Source organism: Schistocerca cancellata, chromosome 10, assembly GCF_023864275.1.
Source record: "Schistocerca cancellata isolate TAMUIC-IGC-003103 chromosome 10, iqSchCanc2.1, whole genome shotgun sequence".
Taxonomy (NCBI): Eukaryota; Metazoa; Arthropoda; class Insecta; order Orthoptera; family Acrididae; genus Schistocerca; species Schistocerca cancellata.
Window position 1 is genome coordinate 190,957,971 of NC_064635.1, and position 14,512 is coordinate 190,972,482.

Here is a 14,512-nt window from a genome sequence, read left to right on the forward strand (position 1 = left end):
CGACATGCTTTTAACATTACTATTAACTATTCTGTTTCAGTTAGTTCATTGTTGAACCTCGGGCATGAAACGTACTGGTTTTATGTGGGACACTTCGCACAACCACTTGTCATTTATAGCACGCTCAGCTTATTTCAGCTGTTTGCCATATGAAAGTGCATAACTTACTCCTGTACTCATAAATTTACACCCTCATCTTTTATGGGTACATACAAATGTACATCTGTCCTTTTGACACAAAACTCCTGAGGTAAGCCTGACCGAGAACAAGGCCTTTTAAGTTATTCGTGGACGCTTTGAAAATAGCATTAGGCCTATCGCCGTAGTGGCGTGCTTAGGGCCTAAGTCAGCTTTTATGTTTACTTACAGGGTGTTTCAAAAATGACCGGTATATTTGAAACGGCAATAAAAACTAAACGAGCAGCGATAGAAATACACCGTTTGTTGCAATATGCTTGGGACAACAGTACATTTTCAGGCAGACAAACTTTCGAAATTACAGTAGTTACAATTGTCAACAACAGATGGCGCTGCGGTCTGGGAAACTCTATAGTACGATATTTTCCACATATCCACCATGCGTAGCAATAATATGGCGTAGTCTCTGAATGAAATTACCCGAAACCTTTGACAACGTGTCTGGCGGAATGGCTTCACATGCAGATGAGATGTACTGCTTCAGCTGTTCAATTGTTTCTGGATTCTGGCGGTACACCTGGTCTTTCAAGTGTCCCCACAGAAAGAAGTCACAGGGGGTCATGTCTGGCGAATAGGGAGGCCAATCCACGCCGCCTCCTGTATGTTTCGGATAGCCCAAAGCAATCACACGATCATCGAAATATTCATTCAGGAAATTAAAGACGTCGGCCGTGCGATGAGGCCGGGCACCATCTTGCATAAACCACGAGGTGTTCGCAGTGTCGTCTAAGGCAGTTTGTACCGCCACAAATTCACGAAGAATGTCCAGATAGCGTGATGCAGTAATCGTTTCGGATCTGAAAAATGGGCCAATGATTCCTTTGGAAGAAATGGCGGCCCAGACCAGTACTTTTTGAGGATGCAGGGACGATGGGACTGCAACATGGGGCTTTTCGGTTCCCCATATGCGCCAGTTCTGTTTATTGACGAAGCCGTCCAGGGAAAAATAAGCTTCGTCAGTAAACCAAATGCTGCCCACATGCATATCGCCGTCATCAATCCTGTGCACTATATCGTTAGCGAATGTCTCTCGTGCAGCAATGGTAGCGGCGCTGAGGGGTTGCCGCGTTTGAATTTTGTATGGATAGAGGTGTAAACCCTGGCGCACGAGACGGTACGTGGACGTTGGCGTCATTTGGACCGCAGCTGCAACACGGCGAACGGAAACCCGAGGCCGTTGTTGGATCACCTGCTGCACTAGCTGTGCGTTGCCCTCTGTGGTTGCCGTACGCGGTCGCCCTACCTTTCCAGCACGTTCATCCGTCACGTTCCCAGTCCGTTGAAAATTTTCAAACAGATCCTTTATTGTATCGCTTTTCGGTCCTTTGGTTACATTAAACCTCCGTTGAAAACTTCGTCTTGTTGCAACAAACTGTGTTCTAGGCAGCGGAATTCCAACACCAGAAAAATCCTCTGTTCTAAGGAATAAACCATGTTGTCCACAGCACACTTGCACGTTGTGAACAGCACACGCTTATAGCAGAAAGACGACGTACAGAATGGCGCACCCACAGACTGCGTTGTCTTCTATATCTTTCACATCACTTGCAGCGCCATCTGTTGTTGAAAATTGTAACTACTGTAATTTCGAAAGTTTGTCCGCCTGAAAATGTACTGTTGTCCCAAGCATATTGCAACAAACGGTGTATTTCTATCGCTGCTCGTTTAGTTTTTATTGCCGTTTCAAATATACCGGTCATTTTTGAAACACCCTGTATGTACGCCATTAAGGCAACAATGTTATTTTAAAACGTTTATGAATGACTAACAGCGTGTTGCTCTCAGTGGTTTCGTATTAAAATAATACATGTGCATTTGTATGCTGCCATAAAGGATCACGATGTAAAGTCACGCATAGCACATAGGATGATGCACTTGAAAATCGTAACAGCCAACATCAGCTAATCGCAGTGTCAGTAAATGACAGTGATCTTTGTAACAGTTTTTCAAAGTGTCCTGGCAGTGAACAAATAAATCAGTAATTAAGTACAGCTTCTCTTGTTAACTTTCGTTGCGGTAAAGAGTTTATGACCTGGTTTAGTTCCAGTTTCGTGTTTATTAAACAGTTTAGTTTATAGTTCGTTGGTGAACAGAAATTTAGGTTGTGCCTTTACATCATAATCTTTACGCTTTTCTTAGTTGCAACACTATGACGTGAATCAGACTGTTGATGTTCGTAGCTTCCTTTGCAACAACATTCATTGTGCACCTACATAGCGCATCTGAGCATGTCGGTTACAAGAATAACTAATCGATTTGTTACGTAAATATGGCCCTACAGACTACGTCATAGTGCAATATACTGATGGGCGTAAATATGTTTAGTCGACGTACTAGGATTTGAAGATGGTTTGGCGAAACCAAAATCGTACACTGATTTTGCAAATACGTGCGATCTAGACAGACAATACAATTTGTTGTTCACCTGATTGCAGATATTCTCAAACAATGACAGTATGCTCATTTTTACTTCCTTTTACTTTAAAGGGTGCTATTTTGAATTAAATTATAGGGATCTGCAGTGAATTGTGCTCTAGAGCACGAACTGACAACACTGAACAACTGTTTAAAACGACATTATTGTAAATGTATTCACTGGAAGCAATCAAACATTCGTAGAATATGCAGTCGGTACGTGGAGGAACATAGACATATTAAAAACTGAAACGCACTGTAAAATTAATTTTATAATTCGTTCTGAACCGGCTTCCACTTAGCAGTGCATCCTCAGACAACATTAAATAGATAGTCCACAAAACAGCGAGAATTTATAGCTAGATAAAGATTGTTTTTCCTTTTATAACTATACACCTATACAAAAATCACAGGGAAGATTAAATACGCTCAAAGATACATCGTGTAAGAGGTCACACACCTTCTGAAAAACAGTCTTTAGACGTAAGTGGTCTGACGGTGTCGTACAATACCGAAAGCCAGTTTACAACGAACTATAAAATAAATATTGTTGTTGAGCATCGGTACTGTGTCATACAGTTTTAATAGTAATTAAAAAAGTTCAACTAAGTAACAGGTTATTAACACAAAAATCCATTCCAGTTGTGATGGTTTCCGAATTAAGGAAATGAAATGGAAAAAACGACAATCTCGTTTGTACTGGAGACGTTTTAAGCTTGTTTTGAAAATACTTTATTCTGCAGCACAATCCGAATATGATCTGTGACGGACGAAATTTGTTATTGAAATTATATTTTATTGTACCGGAAAATGAAACAAAGCAGCGAATGGTAGCGATCGAATATTTTTGTCACAGAATAAACACTAGATTCGAAGTGGCAAATGTGTCGGCACAGGCTTCAGTCACACACGGGATACAAGAGGGAAACACTGTCGCCGGAGATGTATGAACACAGTTCGTAGAAACGATTCTCCTTCCTTCACGGCGAGCGAGCGTCATAGCAGCTTGTTCGGGCGCCATTTTGCTCGGCACTCTTCGCCAGCACGCATGTTCCGAGCGTGCCTGCGTCTCCCCCACCGAAGCGCCGGGACGACACGAGACGTTGTCATGGTAACGCGCCATTTCTTCTCGCGAGCGCGCGCTCGGGATTGGGTGAGAGCGGAGGGGTGGGGATGCCGCGCGGAGAGGGGAAAGACTGGCTCCCACCCACCGGCGGCGTGGAATCGTCCGATGACAACTGCTAGCGCGCGGAACGCTATTGGCCGCAGTCCGCCAATCGGCGGCGTGGCTCTGTGAGTAAGTGGGAGAGACTGGCGTGGTGGGGGCCGCGCCGCGCAGTTCAAATTGTTGCACAGCGCCGAGCGGCCGGTGCGGGGAATGCGGAAGACGACGCCAGCGTCGCAGGCGGAAGTGGTGGGGTCCGGGAGGGGGCGATGGTGGGGGGGCTGCGCAGACAAACAGCGCGCGTGGTGGGGGCGGAACTGGGCGGACGCTCGTCTCCCTTTCTGGCAGTGTATAAAACCCCTTATAGTATATATCTGAGTCTAATTCGGTTAGTCACTTTTCGTTACGGCGCGCCCGCTCGCTGTTGTGTGAGCACGGCCGGCGACCTTCTGCTGCGCGCCGACCGGCTGCGCCCGCTTTGCGTAAAAAAGTGGCCGGCGAGCGCCGCGACCACCGCAACACCGACGTCGACGGCGCCTTAACGAGATCAGCGCCAGCGGCGGCAGCGGGGGAGACCTGCTCATCTCCCGGCTACGCCTCTAATCACCGGCGCCCAGACAATTCTCTTCGCTTAAAGAGTTTTCCTGACCGACTGCGGGGGATCCTGTTTACCCCGACGCTGGAGGAACAAACCTGGGCCTCTGTGGAACTGTGCCGGCCCCGTTTTCACTCGCATGCGTGTGCTATCTTGATTTCCAGGTACTGAGTCTTACCCGCACGAGCTTGAAAAATAGGCAGTTATGTTTAAATAGCGACGCACTCTTATGTCAAGCATAAAGCCGTTGAGCAGGCCTACTATGTGGCACTTAGCGAGTCATTGACCCGCGCCGGACGCCAGAGCAACTGACGGACGCTTACAGAAGAAAACTTGGACGAAATGTACCGACGTGTGAGTGAAGTGCAGCAGGCGTCGAAGTAACTGTCGAACTCGTAAACAAGAGCGTAAGAGCTGATCTACGCTGTCGTGTTCCCTGACCTCGGCTGCGCCCACCGTGGTACGGAATAACGCGGAAAATCAACGAGATTTCCGTAACCAAATTTTCCGTAATTTCGTTCGCCGCCACGCCTCTGCAGGAGATAAAAAAAGAAGAAGAGTGGGGAGTGAAACTACAACATTCGCTCTCTCTCCCTTTCTCACCCGGCTTCTCAATCACACTGAGCGAGAGAGAGAGAGAGAAACAGAGGAGATAGAAAAGGAGTGGACATCTAATCAGGTTAGTTACAACCATTTCTGCTTCATTCTCCTCCGTGTTTGACGGTAATTACCTGTCTTTAGCTTAGCGGATCGATTATATCGGAAATCTGTTTCTCAGTAATAATGTTTTTGATGTGGTTGGTGGAGGGAGGGAGTGTCGAGAGAGGGGTGGGAGGCAGGGGGGGTGGAGAAGGAAAGGAAAGGAAGTAAAGAAATGTGGGGGCGGAGAGGGGCGCGGGTTGAGTACAAAGTGTAGCTCATCAGTTCTCTCGTACTCCTCCTTTTTTATTTTTTTGCCCTCCCTCATCTGGCTGCTTGACGGGACGGTGGAGGGGAGACGGAGGGGAACAGAGATCTGTGGTAATTGCGTAAGGCAATCAACAACGGCTGGTTTGGCCTTGCTCCGTTTATTAATTGCGTTACGCGCCGTCGGTTGCCTGCGTCGCTACCTCCTCCGACCGCCCCCCCCCCCCCCCTCCTGCTGGGTCCAGCCGGCAGTGCGAGGCAGAAGACGCGAGCGTGCTATATTCGGAAAATGTGGCGGGTCTGTTTGCGGGCCGAAACGGAGCCGCCGCCGTGTTAAGTAGTGTTTTGCCCGCCGGAGGATAAGAGATCGCTTTTGCACCCGGCATCGCACCGCAGCACACGGCTTTCCGCGCTGTGGGGAGGGGTATGGGGGCTGCCACCCCCACCACCGCCTCCGCCGCCCCCGCAGTGGACGTCCGAGAGCGGCGGCGGTCGGTCGGGACATTCCGCAAGCAGACGCGGGCGCGTGGCCGAAAATAGTATTAAGCGCGTTTGCTCGCCAATTTACTCTCACCGCCTTTTCTTCGCGCGACGAAAATTTGCTGCGTGCCATCTTCCAGTACCGGCTCGCCATTCCGTGGACAAAAAAAAAGTCGTGTGCGCGCTTGATTGGGTGGAAACGTACCGTACGCTCTGCGAATAATGACAGTAGAATGGGATAAACATTAGTGGTAATTATATTTCGATCGCCACGCTACACCTGCGATCATCACGAAAGTGGCTATGAAACGTGAGAGGAAATATTTACACGATAGATTGTCACGTGTCATCGCAAGTGGTTGTAAACGAGTTGCGTTTGTCAGCGCCTGACCTCGTCATATAGTTCGGGAGCCCGCTGCTCAGCCTTCCGTGACACTGCGTGTGACGACTGTGGATGCATTGTTGGGCAGCGCGAACCTCGCAGGTAACTATACCGTCTTGCTGGTTCATTCTTCTTAGCTTTTCTCCCGAAAACTTGAGCTTCGTCATCTTCGTGGTAGTTATCAACATTAAACAGTTTCTGTGGTGTCTTTTCTGTTTAGAAGCGGTCCAGTGAACATCATTACGGCGAACGCATCACAAAATAATATTTTTTGTCCTTTAGGGGAAGGGAGGGGGGAAGAGTGCATATTTGATCGGAAATTATTACCTCGAGACATAAAACCATCTACATGTAAGATTGTTGTAGTTTCTCTACTTTTATTGTACTAAATCGCTTTAAATTTTGAAAAAGTTATCCAGATGCGCACTGAGGGTTCTGTACAAATTTGTTTGTACGGTATGTAGGCCTATTGTCAGTTCATGCATTGCGGGAATTGAAGATCTGGACGATTTTTTTTTATTTTTTTCCTGTTATCGAGATTGATGCTGGCAAGATATCGGTCCAAGGATTCCAAGACTTTTGAGAATCTCAATTTCAAGTTTGAAACCGGATAACAATGACAAAAGAAATATTTTCTTTTCGGTGATGTCATTACAAATTCATAATTTTTTATTTTTTCCCTTTGCTTGCTATGTTAAAGCTTTCTTCTTGCCAAATTTTATGATTCTTCGTCAAATGGAAGCACTCTATATGTGTTAATGAGCTGAGTTTGTGACGTAAATGGTCAAATTGACTTAGGAACTAATGTTTGTTATACTGCCAACGGACCATAGGACTTATCAAGAGACATAAATTTCAACTTGGTACGTCCACATGTTGCTGAGAAAAAGGGGGCTTAACACACGGACGGGCAGAAAGTTTGATAACAAATAACAAAAACTCTTTTTCGTATGTTGTAATAACAAATTAGCGGTTTTTTCCTTTGGTTGTAATGTGAACCCTTGTTTCTAGGCAAATTTCATGATTCTAGGTCCACAGGAAGTACCCTTAGATCAGTGGTCCCCAACCTTTCTGGCACCATTACCCCTGAGTGCCGTGAGATATTAGCTCGTTACTCCTACCCCCTACCCCCTCTACCCACCGACTCATCGCTGCTATCATTATTATCGTATAACTAAACTTAAGAGCGAAAAATATCATTCTTTGAATACTTTTATTTTTTAAATGACGGAGGATAAATATTCAGTTTTTCCAGGCATTTTATTAAATCATGAACTAATGAATCAATGAGACAGGTGGTACTGCTTACTTCTAAAAATCATTTTTATAGAATTATGCAGCAATTCTCAGAGCACCGCGAGTACCATCTACAACTGCTTTTCACAAAAGGAAGCTAATTACTTACATTGAGATTAGAGACTTACTACAAACAAAATTTCCTCTGTACCAATCCGTTCCCTAGCGACTCTTGCTTCCATACGCATCATGCACCCCCATTTACAATCAACCAATTGTGTGTACTATACTTGTCCGTACTGCTTTTAAATCAGTTTATTGCGCGACTCCTTACATCTGAACAGTCAGAACTTGGAAGGCTTCAGGCTGCCAATGATTCGTGTCTGCCCACTGTCACTAATAATAATAATAATAATAATAATAATAATATTGTGTCCAGTAGCTACTACGCTGGAACCGTTGTATTCTGGTGTTAAATTGTTCAATCCTCTCTTGGGATGTAATCGATGAGTCAGTTCCTGATTTATTGCGGGAACTACCTACAACTCGGAGAGAGTATTTTCATGAGAGATTTAAGCATTTATTACGTGCATGTCTCGCTTTCACTGTCATAGAAACATGGTAAAAAATACTCAGTACATGTATAGTGAATGAACTATGTGAGGAAGATGTTGCTCATAATTTCGTTTCACAAGTTGTAACCTACACCATACTCTGTCCGAAACTAATGGTAGTATTTGAAAAATAAATGTAATTATTGCTAACTTATTTAATCAGTATTACAGTCTTATGAAATAGTAATAATAGTAATGGTATTTTAAAAACAGTTAGTTTCATGACCAAAATGCAGTCGAACACTTTTATTTCCACCCCTCAGAAAATTTCTTTTCACCCTTCATCGGGTAATTATCCACAGATTGGAAACCGCTGCTGCAGGTCTTCATGAGTGAGTTTGCGAGTATCAAAACATGTGACATAAAGGGCTGTATCTTTTGATTGCACTGAGTTGAAAGCTTGTCATTTTTACATCGTCAAGGGACTGTAGACATTAATGTGTGGCATAAATTTCAACTTAATACGTCTACCCGTTCCTTATAAAAATGATTTTGTAAACCGGACGACAGAAAGACAGAGGAACAACGAAGTGATCCTATAGGGTTCTAATGCGACCGATTGGCGTACGGATCTGCAAAAGTTCGTACAATGGAGCTTAACTGCAAATATCAGAAAGATACGATTGAGAACTCTTACCCACGTCATAGAGTAATTACTCGTAGTGATAGGGGAATTGTGAGATTCAGAAGGAAAGCTTATATTAAACCAGTAATCTCCATCACCCCCATTTCCTTAAGGAATCGAACTCGTACCTACAAAATGTCTGATTACTTTGTAAATGAGGCAATGTTTTAAATATTTGACGTCTAGGATGTAAAAGCTTTTCTGTTGAAAACGCAAAATCCTAGTTACGTAGGTTTTATTTCTTTCGGATTATTCATTTGTTGACTAACGAAAAAGTCAGAACCAGAATTCCGTACTTTTTTTCAATTAACGCCAAATATTTAACACATTAACTCTTGTATAAAGTAATCAGCCGTTCAAAGCATTTTTATACACTGGAGTTTTATACTATAAGGAATCGACAATGGGGTGTGGTGAAGTTAATTGTTAGCTGTAGGTCGCTGCCTATCAAAAACTGGATGAATATCATCTGAGAAATTTGCGCTCCGTTTTAACAAAAACTAGGTTTTCAAGCACTTCTATGTTTATTACGTCGTATCCCCTGAACTACGTGTTGTACAGACACAAAATTTTGCAGGTTCATTCAATTTTTATATGTCGATACTGCCAGCAAGATGTGTTGCAAATAGAGTTAGTGGTGAAGAAGTAATAAATTAAAAGGCCATGCCTTGTGCTGAAATTTTGCTGCATAAGCAACGAAAACGTGGTAAACGATAATTTTTTTGTTTGCTTTTATTATGTTGTGTAGGAGTGTCAGCGAGAAAAACTTTCTAACCGAGCGGGGAAAATCTCCGATCCGGCCGGGAATTGAACCCGAGACCCGCCTTGCTTGGTACTTTGTCGCATTAACCGCGCAGCTGCCGTGGCGGGCAATCTGTGTAGCTTGCGTGCCGCGAGCTGCGTTACCTCATAACAAATCACGGATTAACACTTGACTTACTGTGTTTAAACTTTTAACGTAAGATTACATGTCTTAATGAGTGGGTTATGGTTCAAATGGTTCAAATGGCTCTGAGCACTATGGGACTCAACATCTTGGGTCATAAGTCCCCTAGAACTTAGAACTACTTAAACCTAACTAACCTAAGGACATCACACACACCCATGCCCGAGGCAGGATTCGAACCTGCGACCGTAGCAGTCAGTGGGTTATGACTTTATTTTAAATTCTTAAATTCAGTCAATAATTGGCTACGTGAAAAACGGAAGAATCAAGGTTTTTTTGCCTCTCTAAACCGCTAAATAGGCAGCATGCAAACGATACTGTGTGATCTTAGCCGTTTACGTGTAGGGTTATAGACACAAAATAGTCACCATTTCCACTACCTACTAATTTCTTTTAGGAAATTAAAATATTAAAATGTATTTCATTTGTAGCACAGAATATGTAACCACTTACAATTTCACATTTCAACAATTTGTAGGACGGTCATTTCTTGGATCATCAGAGCTCACATTGTTGTTGGGCTTTAAAATGCGGTAAAAACAGCATATTTCCAAGCAAAGCACGCAATACAAGTATATCACATTTCTTTTTGGTTTGACCCATTCCTCCACGGGTGCACCATAACTCACTGGCTTCTTCACGACGTGTAGATGTCCGTCCATGGTAGGTGAGTGGTCAGCGCGACAGGCTGTTAATCCTAAGGGCCCGGGTTCGATTCCCGGCTGGGTCGGAGATTTTTTCCGCTCAGGGACTGGGTGTTGTGATGTCCTTATCATCATCATTTCATCCCTATCGACGCGCAAGTCACCGAAGTGGCGTCGAATCGAAAGACTTGCACCAGGCGAACGGTCTACCCGACGGGAGGCCCTCGTCACACGACATTTACATTTACTACGTGTAGGTAGAGATTTCGATACGCCAGTAAAGTCGTCGTCGCAATCATCATCGTCGTCGTCATCACAAATGCCGAAAACATCCGATGGCTTCGGTATTCCCTCAGTACCTCTGATTTTCTTTTTATTCTTTTCTGTCTGCTCAGAAAAACACGCTCCCTTTCATTCTCTTTGTTTCTTCTTCATTTCTGCTACTTCTAGCTTCCTTTCCATGGAGGTACTGGTAGGTACTTGTGTTTTTTAGTTTAGGAACTGACGAAATTTCCGTTAAAGAGATTGCTTTTTTATGTAGATGGTTAAAGAATTTTCGGACAGCACGTGATTCTGAATAAATGCTTCATAGAGTTTTAGCCGCATCAGATTCGTATTCAGTCTCAATCATTCGACGACTTGCTCAGTCGTCATCTTCTAACGATGCTGACGGAAGAAGTCGTTGAAAGCTTGAGATCAAATATACAAATATGACGCGGAAGAAAGAGGGTGAAGCATTTATTCAAGAACGTCTCGTGAAAAAATGCATTGTCAATTCTTCGGATTGTTGTGAGCGATTTGGTACTTTGATACTGGTTGGACCTGATTGTCTGGAATATCGGAAGAAACTCGGATATCTAATAGACTACTATCTGTTTCTTAACTTGTACGCCTGTCAAATAAATAAACTGCTCAGTAGAGTCTTGAAGTAAATTGGGAAATGAGTTATCATATCCACGCAGTCAAGAAGTTTCCCAGATAATACAGATTTATGTAACTTATTATAAAATTAGAAAACAATGTCTACAAATATCATCTTATTGTGCGATTTATAGAGCGCATCATTATCCCATAACGGAGTAACGCTGTCACATTCTGTGTCCAGCTGTTACACAGGGTGATTCACGAATGTATGCAAATATTTTGATATGCTATTCTACAGGTAAAACTAAAGAAAAAAGTTCATACAAACATAGGTCTGCAAATGTTTGGTTTCGGAGTTACGGCTAATATAAGATTTTGCCCGAAATTTAGCAACTTCGCTAATATGCAGACATCGCAAAACTGTACTAGGTTGAAGTAAAGCACAATTTCCATTTATTTTGTTGTTGTTGGTCTGGTGAATCTAATTAAACATGTCCCAGTCGTTTATCTGCGGTAGTTTTCCACAATATCCAGAGAAACAAAGAAAACTGAAACGAGCAACAAACACGTGCAGCTAAATGCATTGAACCCGGTGGAGACATTTTTGAACATTTATTGTGAATGTATTGTGAAATTTTATGTACACTGTACAACTTCCTTAACAATGAGCATTGTTTTTGCGGTTTAACATGAATTCACGTGTGCTGTGGTATTAATAAAACCAGATTATCTGACACATTCATAGGGTATCAGTTAACGTTACTACCATCATTTTTTCAAAATTAAATTCTCTACAACTTCTGTTGAAAACTTTGTGCGATTGTCTGGAATTTAGAAAACAAGTTGGGTAAAGTAGTTAATAAATTAAAAATTCTGCGAAGTCACTTCTTAGCTGCTCTGGATGTTGTGGAAAACAACGGCAGATTAGATTCAACAGATCAATAACGACAAAATAAATGGAAATCGTGCTTTACTTTAACATCGTACAGTTTTGCGATGGCTTCGTGCTAGCGAAGTTACTAAATTTCAGGAAAAATCTTTTTATTAGCCGTAACTCCGTAACTGAACATTTGCGGATCTTTTTTTATCTGAACTTTTTTCTTTAGTTTTACTTGTAGAATAACATATTAAAATATTTGCATACATTAGCGAATCACCCTGTATTTAGAAAACAAATTCATGCAGTGATGCAATAAATTACAGCTTTGAATAACATATACAGACTAAAGCAAATCAGTAATAACTCGATACTTACCTTGTTATTTTCTTCCTGCAGTTGAAAAAAAAAGAACAAAGAACTAGTCTGCTCTATTTGCCTCACAATCGGGTATTGCAACACCTCAAACTGCGCCTGTCTCCCTCTTCATGTTTGTTGCCTACAGCAAGCTGAACAAAGCAGCGCTGGTCAGAAGTCATTATGTTCATCGCGAGCTTTAAATAATGGATGCGTACGAATAACCGGCAAATACAATTACCCAACTCTCCCTTAAATGTTCTCGGTGTACTCTTCGCTTTAATTCTCGACGACAAGCCGAACTTTCGACAATATCCGTCATTGTCCGCGTCACTAAGGCAACTGACTGTCGGAGAAATAACGGAATTACGCATATATAACTATATTATCGTTATATTATTATTTATTATTGCCTTCTAGCAGACATACAATTACAGCTTATAAGGATTACAACTTATAAGGATTTCCATACAAAGCAAAGTAACGTTTAACCATCTTCACACTTACATTTTACGGAGCAAATTCTTAAATTGTTGTTAAGGCATTAAAATCCATGGAGAAGAAATAAAAACTTTGAGGTTCGCCGATGACATTGTAATTCTGTCAGAGACAGCAAAGGACTTGGAAGAGCAGTTGAACGGAATGGATGGTGTCTTGAAGGGAGGATATAAGATGAACATCAACAAAAGCAAAACGAGGATAATGGAATGTATTCGAATTAAGTCGGGTGATGTTGAGGGTATTAGATTAGGAAATGAGACACTTAAAGTAGTAAAGGAGTTTCGCTATTTGGGGAGCTAAATAACTGATGATGGTCGAAGTAGAGAGGATATAAAATGTAGAATGGCAATGGCAAGGAAAGCGTTTCTGAAGAAGAGAAATTTGTTAACATCGAGTATAGATTTAAGTGTCAGGAAGTCATTTCTGAAAGTATTTCTATGGAGTGTAGCCATGTATGGAAGTGAAACATGGACGGTAAATAGTTTGGACAAGAAGAGAATAGAAGCTTTCGAAATGTGGTGCTACAGAAGAATGCTGAAGATTAGATGGGTAGATCACATAACTAATGAGGAAGTATTGAATAGGATTGGGGAGAAGAGACGTTTGTGGCACAACTTGACCAGAAGAAGGGATCGGTTGGTAGGACATGTTCTGAGGCATCAAGGGATCACCTATTTAGTATTGGAGGGCAGCGTGGAGGGTAAAAATCGTAAGGGGAGACCAAGAGATGAATACACTAAGCAGATTCAGAAGGATGTAGGTTGCAGTAGGTACTGGGAGATGAAGAAGCTTGCACAGGATAGAGTCTCAGGACTGAAGACCACAACAACAACATGTTGAAATTGTTACTGTTTTGGAATTATGCTACCGAGCGAGGTGGTGCAGTGGTTAGCGCACTGGTCTGGCATTCGGGAGGACGACGGTTCAAACCCGCGTCCGGATATCCCGATTAAGATTTTCCGTGATTTTCCGTAAATCGCTTCAAACAAATGCCGAGATGGTTCCTTCGAAAAGGGCACGGCTGATTTCCTTTCCCGCTGACCTCCCTGTTTGGTCCCTTCCCCCAAGTCAACCAACCACCTAATTGTAAATTGATAGCTGAGAACGTGTTCTATTAAAATATTTAATTCAGTTCTTTAAGTAATATCAACGTCCGCCATTCCTTTTAGGTCAGAGGTATCCAACCTTTTACATTACTTGGGCCGCACTGGAAACAGACGGTGTATCTTCGGACCGCACGCACTGTACATAACACTACAAAAAGAGGGAGAGGCGAATCAATGAGAGAAGAGCATCGTGTAGCAGGAATTTCAAACTGAAAATTAACGTTACATAAACGGAACTTTTTATTTTAATTATTTTACTAAGTATGTTACAGATAGATGCTCACCTCTTGAGCCGCTGAAACATGCTTTGGGCAGCGTTTGGCCCGCAGGCCGCTGGTCGGACACCCCTGCTTTAGAGGTTTTTCATGTCTTCTTGTGCGGTAAACCTGGATATGGCGTCATGCGCACTCCTGGCGGAATCTCTAAGAACTGGGATATTGCAGGGAAGCGGGCATCGAAGAAGTCCCGCAAGTTCCTCTAGATAATTGACCCTGCTTTCTCAAAGTGTTTACACTGAATGAGAATGTTGTTTACATCACTAATTGTTATTTCCACAATGACAGTAGTGTGTCTGCAATGTGCAGATTGTGTGTAAGTGGGC

General features: G+C 42.8%; 1 protein-coding gene across 1 annotated transcript in view; it reads left to right on the forward strand.

Annotated features, from left to right (window-relative positions):
• Positions 1–5,705: 5,705 nt before the first annotated feature.
• Positions 5,706–14,512, forward strand: part of LOC126106240 (AT-rich interactive domain-containing protein 1B-like) — a 173,006-nt gene continuing 164,199 nt past the window's right edge. The window contains exon 1 of the mRNA XM_049912467.1: positions 5,706–5,801. Within this exon, the coding sequence (XP_049768424.1) occupies positions 5,706–5,801 (96 nt within the window). The remainder of the gene's footprint in view (positions 5,802–14,512) is intronic.